A 15840-nucleotide genomic window follows, 5' to 3' on the forward strand; every position below is an offset into this window, starting at 1 on the left:
GCAAGCAAAGAAGTAATGCTCCTGAGAACTCATGGGTTACCATGGAAACGTCAGCTTCTGAATGAATTTGCTGGAAAAAAGGGGAGCGCAAGAGATAGAGTCCAAATTGTAGCATCAACTAACACAAACCCCCTCTTCTCCATCCCCTGAACTGCCGGGAGAAAGCAGAGGCTGAAATTCCCAAAGCGCCGAACCGCCGTTACCGGTGCTTGCAGCCACTTGCCCCACACACACACACACACACTATATATTTATGTCTATGGACATTTTTATCTAGAATGCCACACACCAGCAGCACAAGCAGATACATTTTTAACACGTAACTAGTAAGAACCAAACCCTATTTTCTGCTCTGCTGTAACACAGGAGCCCTGCATGAGATATGCAAGCAGGACGAAACACTCGCTATCCTCTCTGAGGAGCAGCATTGCAAATTCCAATCCTAAGCAGCATTTTACAGCCTAGAATGATCTCAGTATGCCAAACCAAAATCACAGTGTCAGTACAGCAGCATTTTGCTAAAATGCTAAATTCCGATCTGCACCATACACTTTTATTAGAACTGAAGATGATGTGCTTGTTATCACCTCAACCCAAAATCAGCTCAGTCGCAGCAAGAACGTTCCCCCGCATAATGAGCCGTCACTTACTCGTCATATTTAATGTGGTAAATTACGTCCTCTTCTCTCTCCTTGGTCTCTGTAGCTGCTGTAGAGTCTGTCTGAGAGGTGGAGGCTCCATTACTCTCCGAGTTTAACACAACATTATTCCTGTTACTGTCTGTGGTTTGGCCCTGGCCGTGGGCCTGTCCCTGCTCGGCCTCCAGCTTTCCATTAGTCCTTTTCGGGGGCCGGCCCACCTTGCCCTTGGTGGACGTTATCTGTCCTTTGGGAGTGCGTGTCACACTTTCGATGCAGGCCTCAAACCAGGCGCCGATGCTCACGTCTCTGCAGTCCACCAGCTCGTTAATCTGAGGAGACACAGAGACAGAATTAACCGCTGGTCTCGTTTGATCCCATCTGTCTGTTGTTTGAAGAAACACGCTAGTGTTTTTGTATGTTTCGGCTTATTTGTTACACACTATATACTTAACTGAGAGCATTACACAGACTATTGGGTTTTTTTCCTACCTTGGGCAGCCAGTTCCTATAGTTTTCAGTGCAGTAGTCAACACTCCTTTGTCTTTATTTGTGTTAAGTAGTGCATTGTAAAGCGTGGACGACTCAGAAACCTTTTGCGAGTCAGTGATTCATATAGTAGCATTCACATTAAGCACTTCAACAGTCCAAGATGGAGTGCATTACCAACTACATTACCATATATCAATAACAGGTGGAGATCCCATCTCAAGAATGTCTCCGCAAATTGATTTGTTAGACTACATACATGAACTATCAACAACTGCATCTTGGGAGTTAAGAGGAATTCGTCAAATTTCTAATTAGAAAGGGTAATGTGAGTAATATCAGTTAAGGGCAATTTGTAGTAAATGGTTTGAGACATGCAAAAAACATTCAATACTACTTGTTTTAATTAAATCTTAAACATTAAATGTCCTGGTGAGTTCAGTGATGTCAATCTTATCATGTTTGAGATCCATTCTTGAAATAAATTTCACGGTTGACCATGTGTTTCTTTGTAAAAACCAAATAAAATATACACCGAGTCTGTAATGAACGCTTAAAGCTGGTAAAGGCATAACATCCATTGAAGTTGCACAATATCCGGCTTAGTTATTGATCTTCCTGGACGCTCGCTTGGACTTTTGGCATCAAAAAGGAATCCTGTCATACACATATAATTTGCAGACACGTGAGTCAGCAAGCCAGAAAAGCATGGTAGAACACAGTAGAGCAGAGTTGACTAACACACACACACGCACACACACACACAAAGGCTTTGACTGTAGTCTGTCCATAATCTGTAAAATCGGTGAGTGACTGGGTTGTAACGACCTACTTCTTACATGAGGTTTGGCATTGTGCCCGCCTTGCAAGGTGAGCCATGTGCTTGTACGTGCATGTCATTACTACTTATAAATGAAAAAGGCATTTGGGGGGATCAAACCTGTAAAAAGGGTGCTTAAATAGTGAGAGTGGGAAAGTACATTTGGCACCAATACACACGCTTTCACACACATAATACAAGCAGGCTCAGGTCATTTTGGCTGGAATACTGTATGTAAGCAGGCTGGAGTTCGACAGCACAAAACAGCAGGGAAAGAAATGGATGACTGCTGAGGAAAAAAAAAACACATGTAGAAAGGAAACTACACTGATAATCAGGTTTGTACTTTTACTGTCTTGGCAAATGACATTATTACAAACTGCTGTATAGTATCAAATACAGCTCTAGAGAGGCGTATTGGAGCTTACATGAAAAAAACCCTTCATGCATGCTAAATTTTGCCACTAACAAATTAAATACTGACATTATGTGGACATTAAATGCTCTGTAATTTAGTAAAAAGACAGATCAGCCAGGTTCTTGCAAAATCTTGCAAATAGTTTCCAAATATTTACACTTTTCATTCATTCCTACCTTGTACACCCCAATTCCCGGGTCGACTAGTGCGTTTTTGCTGGATGTTGGTGGCTGGGTGTCCCACGCCGGACTGGAGGACTTGAACCCATTTTTGGTACTGGTTGAGTTACTGGTAGCGCTGGTGTCCGGCTTGGCTTCTTTAATGGTGCTGGTGGTGTCGCTGCTGTCATTGTCTATATTGGTGGAGGTTTCCATAGCAGCGGGTGAGACGGGAGCTGGGGAGTTGTGGCTTTCAGATCTGGAGTCGGGGGGAGGAGCTGAACTACAGGCGACGGTCGAGGAGTCCTTGGCGACGGGGCTGTCGGGAGGGTCGGTCTGTGAGCGGATCAGCAGCTGGACGATGTCATTGAGACCCACGTTGTAGTCAAACAGCGTCTGGCCATCTTCCATCTAAAAATGTGAAAGTAAAAAAAAACAAAACACTTGAGACATACTATGTGAACAGGCACAGATGTACAGATGCAAAAAGCCATAATTATAGGGGCTGCAACTAACAATTATCTTCATTATTCATTAATATATATTCATTATTTCTTAATCTATCATTGAAAAATAATGACAAGAGCTTAGAGCTGGCTAGTCGTAAACCCCAAAGGGATTCAGTTTACAATGGAGCTGATTATTTTCTCGATTAATCTAGTAATCATTTTGTCTATAAAACGTCTGACAACAGAGTCTGTGGTGACATCTTTAAATGTTTAATTTTGTCCGACTGACAGTCCAGAACCAAAAGATATTCAATTTACTATGATCATCACAACAAATGTTTCGGCATATTTGCTTAAAAAGTGACTAAAATAATCAGAATAGTTGCAGATTAATTTTCTGTTGATCGACTAATTGATTAATCGACTAATTTTGCAGCTCTGGTTTAAATTGAAATAAAAAAAAAGCAAAAAAATACATTTGAGAAGCTCTGATGAGGAAATGTGTTTTGTTTTTGATAATAATTCTACTAGTTCAACTAGTTACTCATTAGTTAATAATTGTGTAATATTTTACCAGGCATCAACATGCCAAAAGATAGTGTATTTGAACAATTGCACAAACTTTAGTTAAAGACATCCTTTATTAAATCTTGTCCCAAAGTTCTTTCCTAATAGACATCCGCTTGATATCAAATGAACACTGCTGCACCGTGGATTGCCCTCAGACCAATACATCAGGCTGCTTGTCAAGGACAAACAAAGAACATGTTAGACAGAGAAAACATTGAGCACAGTGACAGAAAGTAACTATGTATTGATACCACACTCGACAGCATACAGACGTTAAAAATAAACACACAGCACTTCAGTAAATCTACACACCATTAAATACACCGGCGCCATTTAAGAATGTTGCTTTGGAGCGACAACATCTGTTCTCAAATAAGCCAATGTCCAGCTAGTGATTAAATGCATTTAACTGAGGAGTAAGCATAAGACTAACATTTTTTACATTGACACCTATGACTGGTAAGCAGCAGCTACCTGGCACTAGTACTAATTAGCCATGTCGGTATTCATTTACATGTCCAATGCAATAGAAATGGATGCCAGCTCCACTCCACCCGCACATATCCCACACTGGTTTTCTACAAGAAATAGAAGAGAAAATAAATAAAAGAAATGAATGCATGAATTAAAGTGATAGGAGATGTAGCTGGGGGAAAGAAATGACTAGGTTGCTATGACAACCAAAAGAGAGCAATCCCCCCCCCCCCCCCCCTACCACCACCCCACCCCACCCTCTCCACCCTCTCCACCCTCACCCCCATGAACCTGAATCATGTATATAATCTCTGTCGACACCGACCCACCACCACTACCATCGCTATCATCAGCGCGACCCTTTCAGGCATCAGAAAATGGTTCTTTCAATAAACAAGCTCTTGAAAAAGAAAAAGAAAAAAAAAAAAAAAAAACAACAGATGAGGGCCCACTGGAAACCCGTATTTACTCCTGTACCACATCCGATCTACTGTTAAGTACAGAACAGCTACTGCCTTAGGAATGGAGAGCTTATGGCGGACGCGCCAACTCATTACAGACATCAGCTATTCATTTCAGCCCTCAACCCCACAAGCCCATTGTGCTGGAGAGACGGGCATGGCCGCCGCTCTCTCGCTCGCTCGCTTGCGCTCCCCTTCTCTTCTTCGTTATTGACAGCGAGGAGGAGAGCGGTTGGAGGCGTAGCAGGAGAGCAGTAGAGGGAGTGGAGCGCAATTTCCCCAGCCCTCCCTGTTTTTAATAGTCTCATGAAATTTAGATCAGAGGAGCAGTGGTGCAAACACAGCCATACAGTGGTTGCTATACTCACCTGTCTGTCTATCTGTCTGGCTTCCTGTGGCAGTCTATCTGAGCATTTCTTTGTCTGTCTCCCTGCCTTAGCTCGGTCTTCAATTTACTCTCAGTAATTGTTTATCCTCCACTGTCTGTCTGCTTTTTTGTTACTTGATACTGCATTAAGAAAGACTGGCAAACAGACAAACAGAGAGCATCCAAAACAGACAATTAAGATTGCTGGTAGGGTCTGCTGCAGGCAGCCTCACTGTAGAGATGTACTGGTTTAGATGGACGGAGAATCACACAGAGAGACATGAGTAGCAAAACCACATACAGTAGAAATTTCATGCGCCGCATCAAAACACATAAATGATATCTAAAGCTGTACCCGCTTTCCACAGCGACTTCATTACCGTCAGTGTGATCAGCCTCTCGCTGCGAGGTGTTACAGCCCTGACTTCAGTAATATAACCCGCTCAAAACAAAGACTCACCATCTAAAACAGGAAATATTAGAAACATACTTCCTATATTTGCGGGCTACAAGATCTCTTTGAGAGAAATATTGCCATGTTGACTATCTCTACTGTGTAATAACATCATCAAGGATAAGACATTTTCTCCTTCATCATAAATAATGCAGCATAATATAAAAATTAAAAAAAAAAAAAAAAAAAACAACACACACATTGCTTCTGGTATCTTCATTATATGACTCAGTTCTGCATTCCAGTGGGAGACTTCGCTTCAGTCCCGGGCACACATCATAACAAAGCTTTCGACAAAACGGAGACACTTGACTTGAAGAATTCTCTAAAGGCTCGAACAAAATCAGAGTCAGAAATCCTTGGCATGGCAACGGTGTGCCTATGTGTGTGTGTGTATGTGTGTGTGTGTGTGTGTGTGTGTGCTTACATGTGCATATGAGTGTATCAAATTGTTGAGTGGAATAACATTAACACCTTTCCACAAGGCTAATTTATCTGCTGTATTTCAACAGGCGGTCTCACAAAGACTCATTTCTTATTGTAACAGGCACCAAAGAACAATGTCAGACAGAGCCTCAAACAAAGACAAAAGAAGGACCTGTGGCTGCTGTAAAAATACACTCAAACATCTAAGACAAATCTTGTCAGGATTTAACTCACGCTGCCTTTTCTGTATCAGATAATATCTGTCATTGAACAAATCTGTTAATATCATTTTAAATCTACAGATTATAATAGCTATCATAGAGTAGAATCTGGCACTGGGGAGAGATTTGGCTGTAATACTGCATTACGCTTCATTATTGTGCCAAAATGCTGCCACATGGTTTCTTATTGTAAGGCTTTGAAAGCTCTTAATGGAGAAATAATTCTGAAATTTAAGTAACTAAGCAACACCTGCTTAGTATCTATGCCTGCATAACAATGATAGAATACATTAAGCCATCGAGTGAAGGTGGACCCAAATTAAAGGTGCAGTGTGTAGGATTTTGTGGCATCTAGCAACAACCAAGCATCCAAGCATGTAGGAGAACCTATGGTGGACACGAAACTTGCGAAACTTGCGAAAAATGCAAAAAAAAGCCCTCTCTAGAGTCAGTGTTTGGTTTGTCTATTCTGAGCTACTGTAGAAACATGGCACTGCAACTGGCGGCCACCGTGGAAAAGGTCCTGCTCCCTATGTAGATATGAAGGGCTCATTCTAAGGTAACGAAAACACTTTATGGTTCTTATTTTCAGGTGATTATACAGTAGGGCTGGAGGCTGTGGTGCCTCCCGTCCAATGAGAGCTCTCTGGGCCGTCTTGTTCAACATCAGGGCAACGCTCCCTGGTGTTGATGGCCCAAAGAGCTCTCATTGGACGGGATGGGATGAGGACGCTGAGGATGGATTGGACACGCTCTTCGCAAACCTGCATTCAACACAAGACATGCCCTCCTTTAAAATCCACAAGGGAAAAGAAAAAGAGGCAGAGCATAGACTGTATATAAATATGGCCGACACGTCTCCATTTCCTACCGCTATGCAAAAGTGAGGCAAAAATATTTCCTTTCCGGGAGCTGCCATCTTGCTTGTGTAACGTCATTCGGAGCCAGAGTCTGCACAGTAGAGTCAGGAGGCGGGATGACGGCCCTTGGGTCACGCCCCCTCCGCCATCCCACTGTCTGACAGAGGTTTGAGATCGGCTGTCACAGCTGTCAATCACGACATCACACCCCCTTTTTATATCGTTAAATAACTAATTACAAACAAGCTTATCAGAGAAATGAACACTTGAACAAGCATCAGCGTGTTAAGAACAATCTAAAATGACAGAAAGCATCTTTGGGAAAAATTTATTTGACGTGCCCTTTGATTTTTTTAGTTTGGCCCATGTCCCATTCACTAACATGGACAGAGCGGGACTTATGACCTATACTGCAGCCAGTCACCAGGGGGCGATCAAAATGTTTTGGCTTCACTTTTGGGGAGCTGTCATGAAGTCCATATTTATATACAGTCTATGAGACAGACCAAGTAACACCTGGCGTCGTGACCTGGAGGCAGACGTGAAGAGAACTGGCCATACATGGAGACAGCTGGAGAAATTGGCCCAGGACCGGGATGCCTGGGGAGCCTTTGTTGGCGGCCTATACTCAAAGTGGGGCCACAGGCTTTAAGTAAAAGTAAGTAAATACACTAGGTCTGAAAAATTAATTGAAATTTTATCGAAATTACAATATGACCTTCTGCAATTTTCAAGTCACAGGAGGCACAATACTTGTTAAAGGAAATATGTGTGTCAAAATACCATTTTTAATTAAATATTGTGGCGCTACAGAGATGTCCTGGCCTTCACATCATATTCTACAGACTTAAGAAAAAATCTTTGTTTTGTACAGATCTCTGCAAAAATCACACCATAACCATTTTTGAACCATGAAAAAGAGGATAATGATGTAAAAATTATCATTCTCTCCAATATCACAAACCATATCACAATTGCAATATCAGTCAAAATAATCACTATCAGATATTTTTTCAAAAATCGTTCAGTTCTATCATACACTAATTAAAACATGAATATTATATTCCATTTCTGCCAAGTCCGTTCCGCTAGATGCCACTGAATTCTACACACTGCACCTTTAATAGACTAAGAAATCATGATGGCCCATTCACTATCAGTGCCAAGTTCTAAAAGGAGGTTTAAAGGCGTGAAACCCAAGCCAGACCCACACTGCTGGTGGAGAGGAGATTTCATAGCGGGGAAAGAAATTAGCCTCTTTGCTCAGACAGGCCGTCCAAACCCCCTACTCCTACACGATTCTTCCTCGCCCTTGTCTCCGCCCACAGCTCGTCTTGGCAAAGAGCTGAGCAAAATAGGTCATATTTCCAAAAACAATGACATGGGGTGTGTCTGTGTGCCTGCCATCTACCGAGCTTCAATCTTTGGTCTACATTATGCCCAAGGACATTCGATCGTTTTCAAAAAAAAAAAAAAAAAATTCCACTGATAATTAGGAAAAATTACTTGGAACGGTAACAAAGGCTGGTTTTAGCCCCTGCACAAACAAGACATGTTGAACCAGCAGGGCTCAGTTTTGTCAATTTGCCAACTTGTTCAAATTTGTGGCTATGTAAAGTTATCTGACTTCTCAGCTAATTTGGGGATAAATTCTTTTATAGCATTAAAACTGTGTTACAAAATACATTCAAGATCTCTTGGTGACCTAAGACCCCAACAGAGTGCTATAGAAAGGATCTATACACACTCAGTTCAAGGTATTTCTACCTGTGTATGTAAGTATAAATTGTGTGACACATTAAAAAGGGCGTAAGACAAAAATATTGAGTATATTTACTGTAAGCATATTCCTGGGTTTGCAGGGTGAATGTATTTAGATTAAGGCCATAACATTATTCAAGAACTAAATGACTTTGAGTTATAGGCCCAGTCTTTTTTTGTTTATTGAGTTTGGCAAATAGATGAAACTACTTTTTTTAAAACAGATGATGATTGAAAAGTTTTTAATCCTTGAGTATTACTGATGTATACAACCCTTTATCAATACCATTAAGCATTAACAACATACTGTAGATTTAGTTGCTGCGTTATGTGTTAACCTATGATAACAGGTTGCAATCTTGCGTTTTTAAATTTGGTTATGAGACGACCCTTTTGTAGGTTTTATAGGTTTACTATATGCAAATATGTGCCATTATTGACCCAAGAAATATGAGACAATCAGTAGGTATAACAATCTGGCAGTCCTCTTGAAATCTGAGCTATTCACAGTGTACGAGCTGATACTTCACAGGTAGGACATTTGGCAACCATGCAAGCTAAAGCTACTATGAGAAGGAGTGGCAAAACTATGAAAACATGTGGGAGTGTTGGAAAAGCTGCAGTTGTAGTTCCTTTGTCTTTGCTCTTTGTCCAGCCAATCTGTCGAAGAAGGGTGTGACTGTGTACATGCATGGCTGCAGCCAACTCCGCTTCCCCTGAAATTCTCTATCAAAGTCTACAGCTCAGCAATACGCCCCCCCACCCCCCCTAAAAAAAACACATCATATGAAGAGCCACAACATCAATGCATGTATAATCAAATTGTAGTGATATCTAGGTCACAGCAACTGTCTGTGTGTAAGGGGGCATGCCAATAAAGCTTTCCTACAGCTCAACAATAGGCAACAGCTAACAGTGGAAGACAGCCCAACTATTTAGACATGAAACATGTTGCTGCCTCGGTTTTAAAAAAAAAAAAAAAAAACACAAGTGAGCTACGGCATTATACTTAAAGCACACTGACGCATTACAAGCTGAGCTTTAAGCCACTTAATAAACAAGCCAAACCGTTTTCTTTTAATTAGTAAATGAGAGGCCTACAGTAGAAGTAGAGTGTGGGCGTTGAGCAGAAAGGCCGCATGGACAGTGGAAGGTGTGTGTGGTGAGCCTGCTCGTGAATGTGAGTGGCACGAGACATTCAAAGTGAAAGAGAGACACCGAGGACGAGGAGTGCACAGAGCAAATTGAAAACCTCATAAAAAAAAACAAAAACAAAAACAAAACACTGAGGCTAAGTTGTGCGGCTGCTGGCTTGAGACCCTTCCGACTCAAGGGCAAGCATGACTTTGAACTGGTGAGGCAACGTGCGCAGTGAGCTGGAGGGAAAAACAAGACGCCATTTTGAAAAAGGAATTAGACTGAGTTATTCTGCTACGAGTCTAAATCCTAACAGAGCGCAGGCACCACTGCGTGCATGTAAGGCCACTAGCTAGTGTACGCTGCGTGTCACTGGCTCATTCCATGCATTACTTAACACATGGAAATCCCCTAATCAACCCTCCCCGCTTATTTTCCAGCGAGATGAAGGAAGCACAGGATTTACTACACAGTCTTGGCCTTTGCCACTTCAGCACCGACACTCCATGACAACTCCAGCATAACAGCTAATTAATAGTTAATGAAGCACATTGAATCAAGCACAGTTTATAAAATTCTTGAACTGAAACAATGGAAGTCTTGTTTTGTGCTTTATCTTCGAAATCACTGCCCAGAAGAATCAAATTAGTTTACTAGTAAAAATATCTGCACCCAAGGGCACTGGTGCAGAAGGTGTAACACAGCTACTCAACCCAATATTGCTTGTTTCTTTTCATAACTTTTGTGTTCATAAAGCTTTCCTTAGTCTGCAAGGTTTGCCAACTTTACTTTGCCATTGTTTTTTTTTTTTCTGAGGACAAACACATGCAGTAGCCCACAGAGACGCCTTTCACCTCACTATCGAAGAGCAATCACACTCTGGGCCTTGAAATCTTTCCTTGTCCATTCCAAACAGTTAAAGTATTTTCTTTCTTTCTGTCCAACAACATAAACCTCACACGAACAGAGAATCAGCCCACTGCATACCTCAGAATACGACGTCTGTTAGACTCCATTATCATAATTACACAACATGAAGTAGCTTAGGCCATTTAAAAATGCGGAAAACAATTCGAAAAGGAATTTCTTGGCCTTTGGTAGCGTACGACACATATGAAGTAAATAAAAAGGCAAGTGTGACTAAATGCAAACAATGTGAGATCAACACATCATGTAGGCTGCTTGCTTCCCCGAGGGCTTATCTGCCTGGCTGAGTCAAACTGTGTTAATATCAGCTTTGTGATGTTATGCTAAAATGCTAAAGATATCATGACACCAGCATCTTGCCAGTAGTGAGCATCTTCTGCTTTTTACTGATAAAACAACAGCTGCCAGGATGAAGCTTTTCAATAACCTTTCACACGTCATACACACATTGTGACACTGTGGGCCAGCTTCTATACCGTATATTCACACATTTAAAAAAAAGAGTACATAAATAGTTAAAGATACAGACTCTGTTTACACTGAACTCTTTTATCATATTACATCACTACACCAAAGGGTGCAGGACGTACATTTTCCAAACACTGTTTGCATCTGCTACTTCAACGGTGGCAGTTACAACGTACTGTATGTGTGTTGGTATATGTGGTACCTCATAAAATATGCCTGTGTGTGTGTGTTTGAAAAGCAAACCACAGGCTCTAAGGCTGCACGCTGTATGCGACCATCCGCCATGACACACACAAATACACGTGTCCATCTCAGGGTAGCAGCTGACGGCTTTTACACCATTGTCTTTCCTAACTGCTGGCATTAAACTTGCTTCAATCACTGCGAGGCAAAGAAAAAAATACACTAACATCTGTTCACACACAGTATTACAGTATATAAATCTAACATGTCTACACAGTATGGGGAATTGAAATCCCAGCAGGCCAGTGACCAAATATTCAAGACTGGGCTTAGGCTCAAATGGGTCTTAAACAATTATTCTGGTTTCTGCACTTGTTTCCTCCCAAAGATGAAGTTGCATTGTAGCACTGGCTCGAAGATATTTTGTTCTGTTGGTGTTTCGTATTACAAATTCAATAGTCATTTTGTAGAATGTAGAATTGTATTTATGTTGAAACTGTGGTAGATGTCCTGAATCCACCATTAATGATAGATTCAAGCTTAAAAATATTGATTGATAGCACAGCGATGATTACCACGGGATCACCGTGATATCAATATTAACATATTTACAACTGTATTCAAAACCACCATGCTTGAAAGTTACATTTGTATGGCTCACATGAAATCAATGTTTTTTAGTGTTTTGCAAGAACACGTTTTCTGAAATAAACAGTAGCTGTATTTCTTTGTATAGGCATGATGTATAGAAACTGTAAATCAGTCAATGAGAGGAGTAATTGTGAAAAGTGTTTAAGAACTCTTTGAGCATTTTTACAAGCTGCATTGTTAATGCAGTCAGACAGGATAGTAAAGCAGAATAAACCACAAGAAATACAGAGTTAATGGTAGTACGGAATTATGTGAGATATCTAAGAAATGTTTACCATCTGTTCCACTTTGGTGGAGCTTAATGTAACCTGACAGAGAGATAAAACATGTTTTTTTGTGCTGTACATTACTATAAAATATGGCTGGGCGATATAGACAAAATCAAATATCACGATATTTCTGACTAAATACCTTGAAATCAATATTGAGGCAATATTGTAAGAATGACTATTGGTGCTTTCACAAAATATTTACACAATGAGATTTTTGATGAATAATCATGAGTAATGTGGATATAATGACTAAGTGAGTAAAGGCAAATAATAGAAAAGCTAGAAAAGTCTGGTAAGTTCAGAAAATTACATCATTTTACTGTAATGTGGCAGCTATACAAAGTCCTTCATGAGCTACGACCAAGCTACATTGCTAAGTCCTTTGTTAAGCTATTTGCCTTGAAGAACACTGCGATCATCTGCTTCTGGTTTATTGGAGATTCCCAGCAACAGCCGAAGGAAAATCAGGGGATTCCGCCTTTGTCAATTACTTCCCAAAACTATGGAAGACACTACCGATAGATATCAGGGAAGCCAGCTCGCTAAATATTTTTGAAAGAAAGCTAAAAGCTTATCTCTTCACCTTAGCCTTTAACTAGATTTTCCCTCAGTCTGCTTCACACAACTGCACTTATTTTAAAATGCTTTGCACTACTGCACTTACTTTAAAATGTTGAATTTTACTGATTTTATACATTCTATGTTTTAAATTTATTTTATTATTATTACTATGTATTTTATTTTATGTGCCAGTGGGTTTTATCTTCCGTCTTGTGTTACTTTCTGAGCTCTCGCTTATTTAGTCTCAAATTACCACCACTGAAGTACGCGTTCTGTTTCACATTTTCACTTTATTGTATCTTATGTTTATTAACATTAACATGTTTTTATGTTCATCTTATGTCTTTCTTGATGTGAAGCACTTGATGCATGTAATTTCTTTTGTTGTAAAGCACTTTGAGCTGCATTTTCTTTGTATGAAAGATGCTATACAAATAAAGTTATTATTTAAAACCAGGTAAATACAACCTTATCAGCCTTATCACGATATTACGATATCCAATGTCTAAAACGATATCTAGTCTCACATCACCATATCAATATATTGCCCAGCCCTACTATATAACAAATCAAAATCATATATATACCATGTTCAATAAATCAAGGCCTGATTGGGGCAAGAAAAAAAATGTCCCGGCTTGTATGCAAACCGTGTCTTGCAAACATGAGACTCATCCACATGAATCTGCATGAGTGATGTGTACGGAGCGGAAAGGCCATCAGCTGACAGTCCTGCCCTCACTTTACGCTGTGTGTATACCATAGTGACGCCAGGGTGTAAACACAACTACACTTGCTTTTGGATGCCAGGGCACGTGGAGCCAGGAGTCCCCTCCTCCCCCTCGAATTATCATTAACATCATCATCATAACACGCCACATGCACGAGCCTCCCTGATGGGCTCGAGTACAGTTCAGAGCTACTGGAGCCACATGTTACAAATACAAAACAGAAAGGCGTAATTAGACGGATATTTAAGGTTTGTTACATGTATAAACCAGGCTGCCGTTGCTCCGGTTAAAGAGAGAAGACATCGGCGTTTGTTTGCGCTGCACTACTTTGCTCTTACATGTGGAAACAGAGGGCGATGTTCTCCTTTTCTCTCTCGCGGCAATGTAAACAAACACGTCTACGGCGGTGAGACATTTGTTGCATGCAAGTCTCCAAAGCACCGACCCAAACAATGTGACACGGATCCATAATATGAGCACACATTCATGCCATATTGCCGTTTTCACCGGGGGCTGGCACACCGCGTACCCCGGGCTCTTGCGCAAGAACTATTGGCGAATTCCTATCAAAACAGGAAGCTTGCATGGGTCCGAAACGGCTACAACACCAAGAGGACCACTCACTCACTCTCCAAAACCAGCACCAAAACCCTGCCAAAGCAACAGAAAACCGAGCGCTGCATGACGAGCTGACACAGAAATTGCGTTTACCTGCTTCCCTCGGTAGAACAGGCGCTGTTGTTGTGGGCTTACATTGAAGATGTCCTGTATTTTCAACCGTAAAGACTCAATTTTGGTCAATCTAGAAAGATCCTCAACGGTTCGCGTCTCCTTCCCGTCTATAGTACGAATCTGGATCCACATCGTTGCACCGCCCTGTTGCGCCTCAAATAAATAGCAGATAAAGCGGGGGATTTGCCTACTAATATTGTTTTCCAGGGGTCAAAGGAGATATAAAAAAAGAGAAATGTTCAGGGCTCCATTGCGTTTTCCTCTGCAGAGGTAACGTCGGACTGGGTCGCGCAGGAGGTGTTTCACATGAGGTCGCGGCGCCAAGCAAATCTCGCGAAATAACGTTTAAGCGAGCACAGTTTGCAGTTAAAGGCGCAGCTCCCTCCTAAATGCGCTTCAAAAAACACATCAAGCCATGTATACATTTGAAAAATATAACTTAAACTATACTATAAATCAATAGCTGCGTAGTAACAAGAAGGGGCGTGTTCATTTTACATTTCCATTACATGATTATGCAGATATATACCACTGAGACGTAGTGAGTTTATTGACACAAGAAGGCCTTTACAGCAGCTACAGTAGTCGAAGTAGGACGGTTGACCTGGTTGGGGCCCTAGGGCAAAAATGACCTGTCGGGCCCCTATTAACCCCTTGTTCCTCCTCCAGCAGTGTATTCCTATGCTAGAATATCGTATAGTAATTTGTGTAAACACAAGAAATACTGCTGATAAGGTTAACACAGTATCACTTGGCTTAAAACTAGACTTTAAAACAGGGCCTCAACATCCGCTAATGAAGCAGAACTCACTATCATGTTCCCAAACAATATTACAATTCACCAAATTACCACAAAACAACCTGGAGCTGTGTGGACCCCTGGGGATATGGGGCCGCGGGGCAGTTGCCCACCATGCCGGGTTAGAAATCCAATTTTCATTGTTTTTTTGTTTTTTTTTTATTAAATAGTAGTATATTATAGGATTAGCCCACTAAAGATCAATACTGGCATTTTAATAGACTCAGATCTTGGTCTCAGCAACATCAATTCATTCATCAGCTTTTTATCATTAAAAAAATAGCAAGAATTAGAGGTTTCAAGCCTAGAAAAAGACCTGCACATGCAGAATGTTGCTACCATACTACTAAGAAACAGTAGAGCAGAGCCAATTGCTCCTATTCTTAAATCTTTACACTGGCTTATTAAAAGAATTGATTTTAAAGTGCTGCTGCTTGTTTTCAAATCACTTAGCAGCCGAAGGCCAAAATACACGCTTGATATGTGTTTTATAGGTCCCTCAGATCTTTCCAGGAAGTCAACTAGTCGTATTTTAAGTCAAGTCCAAACACTGTGAGACTGCCTTTAGCTATGCTGCACATAGATATCCATCCATCCCACTTTTTGACTATTCTAAATCATTCTTTAAAAAATCTTTTCTAAAAACCTCCTCCTGTACCTGTCATTAATTTCTTCACTGCACTTTTATTTATTTAAAGGGGCAACATATTACTGCACTGGAACTGTATTTTTTGTCTAATATATTTTGTCTATTTGTATCTTACCTCCATTATTTAATTGTATTCTATTTTATTTTATTTAGTTTTCTCTTTA

At 40.8% G+C, this 15840-nt stretch overlaps 1 protein-coding gene across 2 annotated transcripts in view; it reads right to left on the reverse strand.

Moving 5' to 3' along the window:
- Positions 1-14547, reverse strand: part of LOC137170312 (E3 ubiquitin-protein ligase UHRF2-like) — a 32804-nt gene extending 18257 nt beyond the window's left edge. The window contains exons 1-3 of one of the 2 annotated variants that reach the window (XM_067573577.1): positions 14208-14547; positions 2542-2934; positions 651-970 (exon numbers count right to left, since the gene is read on the reverse strand). In XM_067573577.1, coding sequence (XP_067429678.1) covers positions 651-970; positions 2542-2934; positions 14208-14360 — 866 coding nt within the window. In that variant the 5' untranslated portion in view covers positions 14361-14547. Of the gene's footprint in view, positions 1-650; positions 971-2541; positions 2935-13834; positions 13856-14207 lie in introns of those variants that run through there. The other variant, XM_067573578.1, reaches the window with a different exon arrangement.
- Positions 14548-15840: the final 1293 nt, after the last annotated feature.

Source organism: Thunnus thynnus, chromosome 19, assembly GCF_963924715.1.
Source record: "Thunnus thynnus chromosome 19, fThuThy2.1, whole genome shotgun sequence".
NCBI classification, from domain to species: Eukaryota; Metazoa; Chordata; class Actinopteri; order Scombriformes; family Scombridae; genus Thunnus; species Thunnus thynnus.